The 15,240-nt window shown below is 43.6% G+C and overlaps 2 protein-coding genes across 4 annotated transcripts in view; both read right to left on the minus strand.

Moving 5' to 3' along the window:
- Positions 1–2,605, minus strand: part of MT4 (metallothionein 4) — a 41,546-nt gene extending 38,941 nt beyond the window's left edge. The window contains exon 1 of the mRNA XM_023747506.1: positions 2,474–2,605. The gene's annotated coding sequence lies outside the window, so the exon portion shown is untranslated. The remainder of the gene's footprint in view (positions 1–2,473) is intronic.
- Positions 2,319–15,124, minus strand: OGFOD1 (2-oxoglutarate and iron dependent oxygenase domain containing 1). 3 transcript variants are annotated; one of them, XM_006106730.3, is made up of 13 exons: positions 14,895–15,124; positions 12,466–12,611; positions 12,249–12,295; positions 11,510–11,610; positions 9,521–9,637; positions 8,634–8,725; positions 8,318–8,446; positions 7,906–8,019; positions 6,426–6,505; positions 5,856–6,169; positions 3,932–4,054; positions 3,403–3,461; positions 2,319–2,722 (listed from the first exon to the last, which is right to left on the minus strand). In XM_006106730.3, exons 1-13 carry the CDS (start codon positions 15,046–15,048, stop codon positions 2,561–2,563), a joined length of 1,638 nt encoding a protein of 545 aa, XP_006106792.1. In that variant the 5' UTR covers positions 15,049–15,124; the 3' UTR covers positions 2,319–2,560. The 3 variants fall into 3 exon arrangements, with proteins under 3 accessions (XP_006106792.1, XP_023603267.1, XP_023603268.1); XM_023747499.1 differs by having other exon boundaries at positions 9,521–9,685; positions 14,895–15,099; XM_023747500.1 differs by lacking the exon at positions 3,403–3,461 and having other exon boundaries at positions 9,521–9,685; positions 14,895–15,099.
- Positions 15,125–15,240: the final 116 nt, after the last annotated feature.

Genomic DNA, 15,240 nt, shown 5'->3' on the forward strand with positions numbered 1-15,240 from the left:
CCAGGCCAGGAAATGTTACCTAGCTGCGTGCTTACCAGGAAGAGAAAGCTAAAGTGGGGCCAATACCTAGCAACTCCTCTTCTTCTTTTTTAAAAATATATTTTTATTGATTTCAGAGAGGAAGGGAAAAGAAGAGATGGAAACATCAATGATGAGAGGGAATCATTGATCGGTTGCCTCCTGCACGCTCTCTACTGGGGACTGAGCCTGAAATCCGGGCATGTGCCCTTGACCGGAATCGAACCTGGGACCTTTGAGTCCACAGGCTGATGCTCTATCCACTGAGCCAAACTGGCCAGGGCAGCAACTCCTTTTCTAGGAGTTAAAATTTGCCTTAAGGTTGGTTTCAGGACTGGTTTAGTCCGTTTTCATATCTTAGTAACATTCATTCCTAAGTAGTTGAGGGAGAGGGGCCTTTCCTCTGTGGTAAATGAACTCTACGAGTTTCCTCCAGTTGACCTTTAGGATTATGCCTTCCATTTCTAATAGGTGATCTTATGGAATCCTAATTTTAATGCAATTATGCCTTGTAATACCTTTGTTTTGCATTTTTAACTGTAAGTGCAAAAGACAGCCTTAATATACTGTGTTATTTTTTGTAATCCCTGAAGTAGTAAAGGATCTTCTGCTTCGAAGGTGCAGAAATTGAAATGCAGGGATTCATTACTTGCCAGTCATAGAGCTCTTGGCAAAACTCCAGTCCTACTGTTGAGGCCTTTTCAGTTTCAACCATAGTCTATACCTGCTGAAGTGACAATCTCTACTTGGCGCTGGTTTTAAAATGTATGGCACTTTTCTTCTGTAGGGACCCTGATAGCACACTCTCATCTCACCATTCTCTTGTTCTTTAGTCAAAATACGTCCTTCTTAGACCTTAAAGTATTCACGGGCAAGGCTTGATGGTGTCAACCAGAAGCAAGATATTGTGTTTTTTCACATCACTCGGATCCCCTTGATACTAGTATCTCTGAGCTCAGAGAGGCAGACTATTGCCTACAGGGTCCCACAGCTTGGCTTGGTGAGTCAGGTGGAGGTTTGGAACCAGGTAGTCCTGGCCCTTTCTGCTATTCTGAACTGTTCCCAAGCAAGTAGGACTGGATGAAATGAAAGTGTTCATAGAACATTCAGTTACCTTCCTTTCTTAGAAGTCACCATATTCAACTTAGGGATGAGAAAAACTGGTTATCAGGTACTTCCCTAGGTTTCTATCCTGATGGAATCTGGTGCCTTCTAGAAGCTACACTTTAAGCTCTATTTTGTTGCTGAATTTTGTTGAAGCTTTAAGTGAACACTCGGCCTTTATGTAAAAGCTGATCTTGAGGATTTTGCTATCTGGGAGAAAGCTTTTCAGTCATTTTTTGAGCATCCCTTTGAAAAAGTCACCACCACCAGGTACTCAATATTTAGAATGGTTTGTATTATTTCGCACCATGTCTGCCTATCCACACACATGAAGGCTCAGCTGAAATGCTCTCCTCTCAGGAGACCGTTCCTCTCCCATGTCTATTCCTTAACCCTCATTACATCCTGTTTATATAAATCTTAAGTCCCTCTTAAGTGAGAGCAGGGGCTGCGTCTTAATCAGCTTTATCTCCCCACAGTGCTGAGCGAATGCCTTCAGCACATACAGCATCTGCTACTCTCCCTGAGACTGTCTTGTCCTCAGCCAGCCGTCAGTAGTTTTAGAAATGAAAGAACTAGGAACTTTATAACTATTATGCAACCCTGGACATGCTTTACAAGAATGATTTTTTTTTAACATTATTGAAGTTCTAACTTTTATAATTAGCAGTTACAAATCTGCCACAGCAGACTCCTGTGATCACAGAGCTAAATTATCTCCCATTTCACTCTGAAACTAAAGTACAAGATGACACCCATGCAGCCTGGTGTTTTGCATTTTCCCCTCGTTCCCATCTGGCCCCTGCCCACACTATGTGCTCTGGCTCCTCAGTTATCTTTTTATTTGTATGGTACAGAAATCTGCTTTTCCTAAAATGATACCACGACAGTTCCTACGTAATTTTCAAAACTGTCTATGTGGACTGACTTCGTGTCAATCAGAGAAGGAATCAATTTTTGTGGGAATGTTCAGTGCATGAAGCCTGGGGCGCCTGCCTCTGGTGTCTGTCTGTCAAAGACTCTCCCAACAGGATTTGTACGTTCTCACTCATTAGTAGTGGTAAGTATATAAAATGGCATTGAAGAGATCCTGCAGCCAAAACTTCCTGCTAAAAAATTACTGCTCTGGGAGAGAGAACCCAAGAGCTGGTATTTTTTGGTATTCTGTGGGGAAGAAACTACCACATGCGGTGGAATTTGGTTAAAATGGTAAATTTTATGTCACATATTTTACCACAAAAAAACCCCACATTTAAAAACTCCCCAAGCTCAAGGTCTAGTCTGAGGACAATCACTGTGAGTCCTATTGAAGGCCAACCACGTGGTTTTAAGAAGTGTCAAGACAGGTTACCTTGTAGCTCTCCTTTGCTGGATGCCAGCTCTTGCAGCCTTTCCAGTGCCGATGACGGGTCTCTCTTCTCAGCTTCGCCCAGCCCTGTCATTCATAGTAGACGAATGAGAAGTCCCAGAAACCTGTTCTGTTTGGGAAGGTTTTCTTTTGTTCTAGGCTTCGGTGGTTAACATGCTTGACAAATTTAAGAGTCTCTCTATCTCTGTAGACCAATGCCAAAGAATTGTTTTCTGGATTCACTGTTAGCAGCTGAAACAAGCAAATACAATGACACATCAGAACACAGAGCTTATTCTAAACTCTTCAGTGATTCATCACTGAACAGATGAATATCAAGTACTTCCATATCAAGTACTTAAGTCTGGCATAGGGGACAGTAAAGAGCTTTTACTAGGAAGAGCTATTGCTCTGGCTGTCAAGTCATTTTCCACAAACCCTGTTCCAATACCCAGAAAAATTTCACCTAATGCATTCATTTATTACATTGAAAAACTGATGGGAATGTACCATGTGGCTCTTAATTCATTTGGAATTTCTTAGGGTAGAATAAATGCTTAGTGATTATCTTTTAGCACAGTGGTTCTCAACCTTCCTAATGCCGCGATCCTTTAATACAGTTCCTCATGTGGTGGTGACCCCCAATTTCATTGTTACAAATTGAACATAATTAAAGCATAGTGATTAATCACAAAAACAATATGTAATTATATGTGTTTTCCGATGGTCTTAGGCGACCCACAGGTTGAGAACCGCTGCTTTAGCATCTTTGTTCCATGCCACGTACTTTCTACTAGAAATTACTAGATCACTGCCAGGCAGACCAACATGGATTTATCAGTTAAAAACATTGGTAGTTCATAAAAATTGGGCTTTTGAAGAAGGAAAGCATCAAGAACTAAAAAGATAGTTTGCTATCAGGAGCAGCTTACCTCTTCATCTTCCCCTTTGGCAATGTAGGAAGTAAAGCCACCATATTCAGGCTCCCAGCCTTACAAGGGGAAACAAACAGCGGTCAGAAAGCTCTCACTGCAAGTGTCACCTGTGCTGCGTAGACCACTGATCCCATGCTGTGTGAACGGGGGATTGGGAGTCTAGTAGTAACCAACCCTATGACTTAGGAGCCTGAATTTACCATTCAATCAACACTAAAGAACTGAACACTAAGAACTAAGTGTAAAATTAAAGGACAATAACATAAAAGCTGTAGATCGGGGGCATTCTTGGAGAGCAAGTATGTATGGTTCAGTCCATCTCCCACACCCTGGTCACAGGTACAAATCCTACTTTGAGTTGGGAAGCTGAAATTCATGACCCCTAACGCTCCTCCCAACACTGAGCTCCTGTGATCTGAGATCCTGGACAAAGCACATAGTTCTGAACTGGTTCAGTTGGAGAAGGGCATGCAGGAAAGACTGCCCCCTAAAGCAAACAGTCACTGCTTCCCATCCTCCCTCCTACCTTCACAGCCACAGTAAAGAAGTAAGTCCAGGGCAAATTCAGTCTTGCTGTTGTCATGGATTAAAGTGTAGTGACCAGTCTGCCAACGCCTCAGTTCCCCCTGGCACGTGGGAACACTTGATTCTAAGAAAAAAGGAAAAGGTCAGAAAATCCTATATAATAAAAGCCTAATATGCAAATCTACTGAACAGCAGAACGACCGGTTGCTATGATGCGCACTGACCACCAGGGGGCAGACGCTCAATGTAGGAGCTGCCCCCAGCCTGCAGGCCCCAGGCCGGCCAAGGTGGGTGCCAGCAGGGGCCCCCCTGATCACCCTGCCAGTTGCCCCACAGATGGGCCCTGATCTCCAGCCAGGCCTAGGGACCGTACCTGTGCATGAATTTCGTGTACCGGGGCTCTAGTCGGAAAATAACCTTGATACCACTGCTAGATTGCAAGGGAATGACAATAATTTGTTTTTCTAAACATTCTGAAATTGACATTATTTTTTATATATATATTTTAAAAAACAAAATTAAAATGGTCAGGTCTGGGTATCTTACTGAATTAACACTGCTTAAGTTGCCTCAGCAACTTCATAGCTTTTATTAAAAAAAGCTTTTTAGCTTTCCTTTAAGATGCTAAACTTGGTAAACAGTGACCTTTCTCATTTACCTCTGTACTCCCCCCTGGCTCTGGCCAGGGCCTTGTACACAGCAGATGCACAATAACAGAATAAGCACCTTTTGGTTGCTAGTGTAAATTTTCTTCCAAGTTGCAGGTTCCCATAAAAGCGAAATAAAAAAGGAAAAAAAGTGGAGAAATACTTTGGTTTCTCTAAATATCTGTGGGGACCAAAGTGACAGTACGGCAGACTAAAGACCCTGAGTTATGTTGTGTGTGGTTAGCACCTCACACTGCTGGTCTCATTTCCACGGTATCCACCTCCCTCATCTTTGCTCTTCTGACTGCACAGGGCCCTTCTCAAGAAATCAGAATGGAAGCAGGGCAGGTAAACTGACCAGAGGAGCTGGGGAACAGACTTTCTGATTTGATTTCATAGGTGCCATAACATTTAAGCTGAATTTGTAGCTGCTCAGTTAATGCGGCCAAAATTCCCACAGAAGTGTTACCTCTTAAGTGTCTTGTATTTTTCTATCCTTACTTTTAATAATTCCTCCTCTCTATTAATCCAAGTTCCAAGTTTTTCGTAGTTTGTTATTGGTCATTAGCAGAAATAAGCTGCTCACCTTCCTCTCCTTTATATTCTTGTGTTGCAGAGTAATTTTAGGCAAAGCCAGTCATATCTCTCCCCACCATTTGTACTGATAAGATATACCAGCCGTTCCTCCCATCTGGAATGCTCTTCCTGCAGATTCTTCCTACCACTGAGATCGAGCTTAGCCGATAGCTCCCCAGACAGGCTTTCCCAGGTTGCCCATCACCTAAGAGGCCACTCTGCCATTCCACAGCACATAACCTTATTGAAATGATCTGTATAACGTGTCATTATTTGACGTTTTAGTTGTTGTATACAATTAATCTATCCTCACCTCGTATTTTTTTAAATATACTTTCATGGATTTCAGAGAGGGAGAGATAGAAATATCGATGATGAGAGAGAACATCTATTGGCTGCCTCCAGCATGCCCCCCCACTGGGGATCGAGCCCACAACCCGGGCATGTGCCCTGACCAGGAATCGAATCGCATGACCTCCTGGTTCACAGGTTGATACTCAACCACTGAGCCATGCTGGCTGGGCTGTCCTCTCCTTTTAGAATGTAAGCTTCAAGGACAGCAAGGACCTTGTCTGTGTTTTTTTCTCCAATTCCCAAAACAGGACCTAACCAACAGTAGATACTCAAGAAATGTTTGTTGAATGAATGACTGAATGGTGAGTGCTGACTGGAAAACCAGGACAAGTCATGACAACAGCTTACCTTCCTTGGCTTCGTTGTCCTCTGGCTCTGGGCCTGCCTGTTCATTGCTCTGCTGGCTGTTGTTGCTGGCAGCTGCCAGATTATCCTCTGGCTCCGAGGAGCTATAGCTCGTCCCTTCTTCAGTGCTCTCAGGAGCAGTGGCTGCTTCTCCCTCTTTTGTGCCCTCTGTCTCCTCTTCTTCGGAAGGGGCCAAGAAATGAAGTTTCAGGCCTGTGAAGTTGGACAGCAGCAAGAACAACGCCTCGGAGCGAAATAATGTCATGCAGTCCTGGAGAATGTTGGGAAGCGTGCTCTCCTCGGCTTTCTCATAAAACCTGGAAAGCAGCAATGGCAGTTTTCAGCAAAGCCACAGATGTAAAATTACTCATGGAATAAAAGCTGATTGTTAGCTTTGTGCCTCTCCCCCTCATTCTTGGCATAGTTTACTGAAGCACACATGACAACAGTGAGCTTTTGCTCAGGCCTGCTACTGGATGTCCCTGGGAACCAGATATCGTTAGGAAGTGAACCTTACAGACAGACAGGCAGGTGCCACATGCAGAAGCAAATGTTTTAGATGATGGGTTCTACCTTTTGTTAGGGGGCCCTCGGCTGTTCCATTTCACACCTCCTTTCTCCAATGCCTCACAGACCGCTGCAAATTTCTCGGGCTGGAAAATGAGCAAATAAAGAAGCAGTCAACAAATCTCCCCATGACCCCACCCTGGTCTTGCTGGTGTCGAAGCTCTGCAGAATCATCTGGCTGATTCTTAAAGGGGTCAGCTGACTCTCACCCCTTTCACACAACATTCCCGTCCTGATATGGTGAAGCCAGAGAAAAGATGGGATAAATCGTCAGGATGCTTTAGCCAAGAGACCCAAGTGTCCATTTGGACCATTTCCCTAAATAATTGTTTATCTTGTATCAGATTGCTCAACCTCTCAAACCCCTTCATTTATAAAATGAGGATCATAATACAGACTCTCTAATTCATAAGATGTGAGGGGGAAAAATTAAAGCAAAACAGTCAATGTCATTACAATGAAAATCTATAAGCAATATGGATTCTCTAGGCCTCAGCTCATTCCTTTCATTTAATCAACATTCTAAACTTAAAACGTTAAGTTCAGTACAAGAAGTAGGTTAACCTACTGAAATATTTTCCATAGGAGCTATGTACCTGCTTAATGCAGTTTTCCAAGGAGTGTTCTGAAAATAGTAGGCCTATCAGCAAAGTAGGCAAAGGATTCCAAAGCACGGTTTAGTTAAGCTGAATTACATAGGGTTTAAAGAAGTTTATTTTCTACAATACTTCTAAAATTCCTTAATACGCTATGTCAGCTATAAAATTCAGAGAGAGAGAGAGAGAGATAGAGAGAGAGAGAGAGAGAGAGAGAGAGAGAGAGAGAGAGAATATGTACTGTTTCAACCTTTTTCTCATGGAGGAATGGCTCTTGGGACTGTGATGCCATGGGACTCAGGGTCAACTGTGAATCAACACAGCAGTGACATGATCTTGTCTGGCCCTCACAACCCTTCAAGATGGACAAGGCAGGTTTAGAGCTCAGGGACTGAGTGATCTGGTCAGGCTAGTAAATCACAGAGCCAGGACACGAATATAAGGTCTCTGACTTCTGCTCTAGCTCTCTTCCCACTATAAAGTGCTGCTTCATCACTGTCAAACATTCATCAATAGGTGCTGATCAATTAGCAATCTGTCTCACTAAAAGTCCTAGTATGCACCATATTAATCAAGTGAATAGGAAGGGAACGACTCATAACTCCAGTGTAGAAGCTTCTCTACCTCTCCCTCTCTCCCCCTCTCTGTGTATCATTAAGATTCTAGAGAAATGGGGAATACCCAAGGGACTCTTAACCCACTAAGCACACAACTGATACCAGCGTTAGCTATTTACATCATTTCTATGTTTTATTTGAAGTAGAGGATAACATAAACATTCTAACCAGGCACAAAACCAAAACAAAAACTCTTGGTGATAACTATTCACCCACCCAAGAAGCAAGACTGCATGCCAAACAAGACCTGCTGGACAGGACATGCAGACCTACCTTAAGGAACTCCTTTAGGAGAATTTCAGACTGTTGTTCAAACTCTTCTTGAATTTGAATTTGGTAATCCATGTCCAGATAAGTAGGGTTGATCCACTCATACAAAATTTCATGCTTACAAAGAAGCAGCAGATGCAAAAGGTGAGTTAATTCCTATTGCTTTTGTTCTCACATCATTTCACAATAGTAAAATAATACATGCAAATACTAAATTTATAATTGTCTCCTTTTTAAATATCAAGTGCTGGGAAACTGCCTGAGAAGGACACCAGCCAAGTTTATCTAAGGAAAGTGGAAGGGCAAGCTCAAAGCCTGTTTTCATTATCAGGAATAGCCACTTTCGAAACCACAAAAACACCTAGTATGCTACAGCCGCTAAGATAAAAATCCGGCAGCAGGCACTTATCCTTACATCTCGCGGGATATGAGGGCTCCGAGGTATGGGAGGTTCAAAGTAGGTGGGAGGCCTGGTCAGTGAAGGACCATGAAACCAGCCGCTTATAGACAGACGTGACTTTTCTTCAGACAGGACTTCAGACACCTGAAAGGACAAAACCAACGCACATCAACCCAAAGAATGAGGAGGGAGGTTACCAGCCAAGGCACAGGAACTTCCAGATCCTTCACGCTAGGAGTGAAAACAGTCTGGCCAGCTAGGTCTAATGGGAAGGAGGGGCTATAAGGCATGAGCCTTAGTGCTCTATACAGCTGTGGCTTACAAGCTTTACCTGGTGAAAGGACACTGGAGACACTTCAAAGAAAACCAGTGTGTTCCACGAAGGGATAAGGGACTTGACAATCTGCTTTGGCTGGAAGTGTTCTGCACCAGGAGAGAACATACCCACAAACCAGTTAGCACTTCCCACTTCCAGGCCACCCCGTTTCACCCTGACAACCCTCAGATTTCTAAGTGTTTTTAAATGTACCCTTGTGATCCCCAAATACCACCCTTCCCGCTATTTCGCTCATACTTGCTAGTTCTGCCAGGTGACACCTGTTCCTCCTTACACCATCCATCTACTATTGGATGAGGGCTGAAAGCTTCCTGGAGGCAACCTCTGGGGTCAGTCATTACAATAAAAAACCCCGATGCCCAGCCAGCATGGCTCAGTGGTTGAGCATCGACCTATGAACCAGAAGGTCACAGTTCGATTCCTGGTCAGGGCACATGCCCAGGTTGTGGGCTCGATCCCTAGTGTGGGGCATGCAGGAGGCAGCCAATCAGTGATTCTCTCTCATCACTGATGTTTCTATCTCTCTTTTCCTCTCTGAAATCAATAAAAATATATTTATTAAGCAAACGATAAAACAACCTGATTTCCTGTCAAATGGACTGGTCCAGGCAGATTCACAGGCAGCTGTACATGGTCTCTGCTACCCTCCACGGTCTGTATTCAGACGCCAGGTCTGACTGCTCCTCATCTAAATCAACTCTAACTTATCTCTGGAGTGATCGTTATCTCAAGTACAACTCAGGGAGGCCGTTGTCAGGGCAGCATTCACTCCTCCTGCAGCAGCCACTGTAATCAATGGCTTCCATCTCCTTGGAGTGCAGACATAGTGCATAAGGATTGGGAAGTAGCTATGGGTGTTGAAGAGCATACGTGTGTCTTACCATCAACGTTGTACAGATCCAGGGTACCCCCCAAGCTCCTGTCCCAGGGAGGAACCAGGTAAAGGATGAAGGCGATCCGGCGCCCCTCCAGCTCATCATCGTGGCAGAGCAGGGCATCTGCAAGTTGAATGCACAGCTGCATGTCCCTGCGCAGACAAGGAGCAGCTGGGACCCGACCCTGCATTTGTCAAGCCTTCTGACATGCATCTGTAATGTCAGCTCCCCCAGCCTTACAATGACACTGACTTCTCTTTTATAATTATAGAAATAAAACTGCCAATTCTAAAAACACTGAAGAGCATGTATGTGGTTAGACACAGAGAGAATCACTAACAATATTTTTACATATTTCTTCCAATATTGTTTCTACATACGTGTTTGCTTTAGAAAAGAAATGGTATCCTCGGTGGTTGTTTTGTGGCCGGCTTTTTAAAAAATTACTACACGGCAAGAGTGTTTCCATATACGTTTCATCTCTTAATGGCTGCATAGTTATTTTACTCTATGGATTATGAATCACTCCCTCCCCCTTTAATCAATCTTCTATGTTACCTTGTTCCCATTTCTTATCTACTAATGTTTCAGTGGAAATTATTGCACAAAGATCTTTTTGTACTTGTTCCCATTCATTTCTCCAGTTAAACTTCTAAAACCCATGAGGTGGGGTTGAGCAAGGTGGGAGTCGTGCAGGGTGGGAGAGGAAGGTATGCTACAGTGAATAAATATATTAAAGATAATGTAACCCAGGTTTCTCAGTCGAAGGGAATTACAAATATGAAAAAGGAGAACACTAGAAGGAACCCTATGCAATGTATGATCCTGGACTGGATCCTTTTGCTGTAGAGCACCAAATAATGGAACTAACTGATTTTAATGGTTTATCAGTATCATGTAGGAGAATGCCCTTGTAGGAATTACTGAAGTTATTCACGGAGCATCACAACTGTAACCTACTTTCAAGTAAAACAGGAAAAAATAGGATTTGTACTATGTGTGCCACTTTTCTGTTAAGTTTGAAATTACTGCAAAATAAAAAGAAAAAATAAAGTTAAAAAATAATCACCTGATATGAGTCTTCATGTGTATCACTAAGTTATCCTTAAAAAGCTGTTGCTGCCCTAGCCAGTTTGGCTCACTGGATAGAGCGTCGGCCTGCAGACTGAAGGGTCCCGGGTTCAATTCCGGTCAAGAGCATGTACCTTGGTTGTGGGCACATCCCCAGAAGGGGGTGTGCAGGAGGCAGCTGATTGATGCTTCTCACTCATCGATGTTTCTAACTCTCTATCCCTCTCCCTTCCTCTCTGTAAAAAATCAATAAAATATATTAAAAAAAAAAAAAAAGCTGTTGCTAAGTTAAACTTCCCAGACAGGAGTTAAATCCAAGAAAAAACCACACACCACTTTTCCTTCTAGGCAAAATACCAAACATGTTTTCAAAAAGACACGTAGATGCTCAGAATGGGAGCTGGGAGGATGCACCCCAAACTGGTGACAATGGATACCTCTGAACAGTTTGGGGGGCGGGGGTTTGACAAAGAGCAGGTGAAGGGGACTATGAAGGTTTACGCTGTATATTTCTATATTGTTTGAATTTTTTTCCTTAAAGAGTATATTCACTTATTACCTTCAAACTTAAAAAGAAAAAATGACATTGAGGGAGGCATTTGTGCCTTAAGCAGTCTAAGAGGAGAGTTTACCACATCACCTCTGAGTTTCCCATATTGTTGGTATGTGGAAAGTGGGTGTGTTATCAGCATTTTTCTGAAAATATGGTCAATAGCTTTCATCATATTCCCAAAGAGAACCACTGCCTTACACCTTCCAATATGAGGGGCATTTCTGTATATGAGCCAGGTCAGATCTTCCTTATTAAGATCCTAATGATATACAGGGACACAGTCCAGGTTTTGATACACTGACACCATCTCTCTTTCTACCATTGTTTAGATAAGGCCTTTAAATCTTACGGACATCAGGGCTTTATCTTACCTGAGAATTCATATTTAGCACAGGACATGTCAATGGTTGATTCCAGGTCAATCTTGGAAATGTCAGAAAGCCAAGCCCGGAAATCTTCAAAGAGAATTTTCCTAGAAATGCAAACAAGATAACTTGTGATGTCACAGTGTGGCCTACATTTGGGTAAACTGTTTTTTCCTGGAGGTTGCTGTGTCTTCAAGAGATCTATTCCCCAGAGTCTCCTTCACTTTAACTTGCATAGTTTAGGGCTAATGTTCCCAGAGCACACCCTTAATAACTTGCTGAGGATAAATTTGTATAAGTAGAATCACACTACAAAAAGAGAAAGCCTAATTTGAAGGGCTTTGGTACATCTTTCAAAACCACTTCTAAGAAAGACTGCAGCAGAGTCTAAAGGTATCTATATTTCTGTCAACACGGGAGTTTTTGTTTTTAATATTTGCTAACCTAATATGTGAATGGTAACCTCAGTGTTAATTTGTTTCCTTGACTACTCACAAAGCTGAACATTTTAACCCTGAGAATTTGGACCCTGGGATCAGAGAGACTCAGGCTTGTATCTTAGCTCCCTCGATTTTTACCGAAGTGGCCTTGAAGAAGTTACTTAATTTCCCACAGAGAAGGCTGTTTCCTCCTCTACAAAATAGGATAATCCGTCCACAGAGATTTAAGACATAACATTTTAAAGCATTTACTAGCCAGCCTGGCACATAGTACGCACCCCCAACAAATCTGATCACTTGTTTACCTTAAAGCACAGATGTGAGGCTCTTTTCTCTTCTTCAAATCGTCAGACTTGATCATGAAAAGAGAAAAAAAAAAGGATTTCCTTCATACATGAGTCACAACATCAAGGCAAGGCCCCTCCAAGGCAAACCCAATCTAAAACCTCAAGTATAAAGGTACTAATTTTTTTGTAAATAAGTTTCTGAAGTGGAAGAACTAATGGGAAAAGTAATAAATACCTGCTGGAACTTATATAAATCATTATACTTTTCATGGAAGTCCAAGCTCAAAAGCTCCTTCTGAAGCCCTTCCAAGAAGTTTTGACTTGGGATGAAGTTTGGGATCACGCAATGAGGAAAGGGGTCCATGTCCATGATAATGGCTTCTGTTGGGAAGAAAACATTACGGCTTATTTTTCTTTTGTATTTTTGACCCCTGAGTAGCATAATACAGAGAATTCAAAAGGGGATGGTCATGAATTTTCCGGAATCTAATACCTAAAGTCTCAGATTTGGGGGATGATAAATATTCCCTTTTTTTCTTTACCCACCCAACACTACTTTTTAGTGATACTGCGCTTAAAATAAGAGGCCTTAAAATGAGTACAATGATATTACTAAGGTAAAGTTCCTGCTCTTGGGGGGCGGGAGGGTTCGTTTAATGTTTACTTGTTGAATATATTTTAAAGTCTTAATTTACCCCCCCCCCCCCCATTCAAAATGAGAGTAGCAAATTAAAAATGAGAATAGCAATACTGGCTGGCAATTTTCCTCAACCCTTTTTCTTTTCCTAAGTTACTGTCTAAGGTAGTTAGAACATACATACTTTGTGTTGTTTTTTTTTTTTAAAAAAACCAGTTCAGGTATAACCCCTTCTAATTCACTTTCCCCACTGCCTCTGGTGGGTTAGATTATGTACCCACCTAACAATCACCACCAACCACCAAGCGCCAAGCACAGTGGTGCTTTGCATGCAGTATCTCATTTAATTTTCCCTACACCATGCTAAGGCAGACACGATCACGGTCTCCATGCCACAGATGAGGACATTGAGAAATACTGCGTGTACAGACCTTGCACTTTAAACACTGAGCTATCATGTCTCTCTTTTCTTTTCTAATTATGCGGGCATCCTGGTATAGTTAACAACAGAGTTGGCAGGAACCAGGCCCAGGATGCCAGCCAGCTTGCGGCTGCTGTTCTCCCAGCAGTGTAACACTTACCTAGGTACGAGGCCACCTAGGCAGCTGCCTACGGCTGGGGCTATCCCTTTCCAGGTGCATTCAGAGCCCCCGGGGCTCACCGCTTCAAAGCACTTCACCAAAAACAAAAGTCATGCAAACTTTAGAAGGGAAAGCATGATGCATCGAGCGGAGTTCTTATGCTATAAGGCAGTGGTTCTCAACCTTCCTAATGCCGCGATCCTTTAATACAGTTCCTCATGTTGTGGTGACCCCCAACCATAAAATTATTTTCGTTGCTACTTCATCACTGTAATGTTGCTACTGTTATGAATCGTCATGTAAATATCTGATATGCAGGATGTATTTTCACTGTTACAAATTGAACATAATTAAAGCATTGTGATTAATCACAAAAACAATATGTAGTTATATATGTGTTTTCCGATGGTCTTAGGCGACCCCTGTGAAAGGGTCGTTGGACCCCCAAAAGGGTCGAGACCCATAGGTTGAGAACCGCTGCTGTAAGGCGATATATGACGGCTCAGGTTGGAACCGTTCATGGTAACCCACAACACACTTGACTTTCATAGGTCACGTGGTTTGATCTATTATCTATCTTATCTATTCTACTATCTATCATCTATCTATCTATCTATCTATCTATCTATCTATCTATCTATCTATCTATCTATCTATCTATTCATCTACCTACCTACCTACCTACCTACCTACCTACCTACCTACCTACCTACCTACCTATCATCTAAAACCCTAATATGCAAATCGACCGAACTGCAAAAGGACTGCTCGCGCGCACTGACCACCAGGGGGCAGACGCTCAAGGCAGGAGCTGCCCCCAGCCCACAGGCCCCGACCAAGGCAGGAGCGAGCGGGGCATAAACAACCGAGTACGTTCCGGTGCCGGCTGCTAGTCGCTCAGATGCTCTGGCTGCACTGTCATGGGACCACCGAGCATTACCTTCAGAGGAAAACATCACCTAAACCACCCAAATATGTGTCCAAATGTTTACTGGTCCTTCCTCGGAAACATTTATTGACACAGACATGCGTTCGCTTACTCGTCTCGTTCAACATCTTTCCGAGGTAAACACCATTTAGCTACCCTATTTTACACAGCAAGGAGCTGAAATTTTAAAAAATTGAACCCACTGACAACCAGTCGAGGGATTCCAGAATTCAAGTAGTCATCTTTGGTTCCAGAATCCAACTCAGAACGCTCCCGCCCTCCACTTCCCCAAACTCTCCGACCTACATGTCCGCCTCTTCTCGGGCTTCCAGATCCACACTGACCTCGCAATGAAAGCGGGGCAGCAGGCCAGGCAGGAGGGACGGAGGCGCCGAAGTCACGCTCTCTCTAATGCCCTCTACCCTGGCGGCCCCGCTGCCCCGGGCTCGCTCGAGCGCCAGGGCTTTCAGAGGCCCCAGATCCCGCGCGGTGGCTCCCCCCTCACAGCACCCGGTTACCGTGACTGAACGGCGTCCTGCAGCTCCAGGCCTCAGCCACCTGCTTCTTCAAGACTTCCTCCGTGACCGCGTCCGAAAACTCCACCATCACCTCCTTCTTTCTCTTCTTCCCCATCCGGTCCGGGTTAGGATCAGGGGGCCGTTTCCCATTCATCTCCTCAGAAGCTGCAGACCCACGCCACACACACCAAGCGGCTCACGGAGACTACAACTCCCAGAATGCACTCTTTCACAGCGCCACCCAATAGGAAGCGTCGAAGCAAGAGGAGGCGGAACCCATACCTGATCTACCAATGGGAGCTCAAGATATTGCGACATCCCACCAGCCGCCGGTCCAGTGGTTGCT

Source organism: Myotis lucifugus, unplaced genomic scaffold (assembly GCF_000147115.1).
Source record: "Myotis lucifugus unplaced genomic scaffold, Myoluc2.0 scaffold_895, whole genome shotgun sequence".
NCBI classification, from domain to species: domain Eukaryota; kingdom Metazoa; phylum Chordata; class Mammalia; order Chiroptera; family Vespertilionidae; genus Myotis; species Myotis lucifugus.

What these genes read in the sequence shown, in the direction of transcription:
- OGFOD1 (XM_023747499.1), bottom strand. Translation starts at nt 15,048, where the DNA reads ATGAATGGGAAACGGCCCCCTGATCCTAACCCGGACCGGATGGGGAAG. An exon ending in TCCTAAAGGAGTTCCTTAAG is followed by an intron (nt 6,506 to 7,905) that starts GTAGGTCTGCAT and finishes CTCATTTTCCAG; the next exon opens with CCCGAGAAATTTGCAGCGGT. An exon ending in CCAAAGGGGAAGATGAAGAG is followed by an intron (nt 2,723 to 3,402) that starts GTAAGCTGCTCC and finishes TGCTTGTTTCAG; the next exon opens with CTGCTAACAGTGAATCCAGA.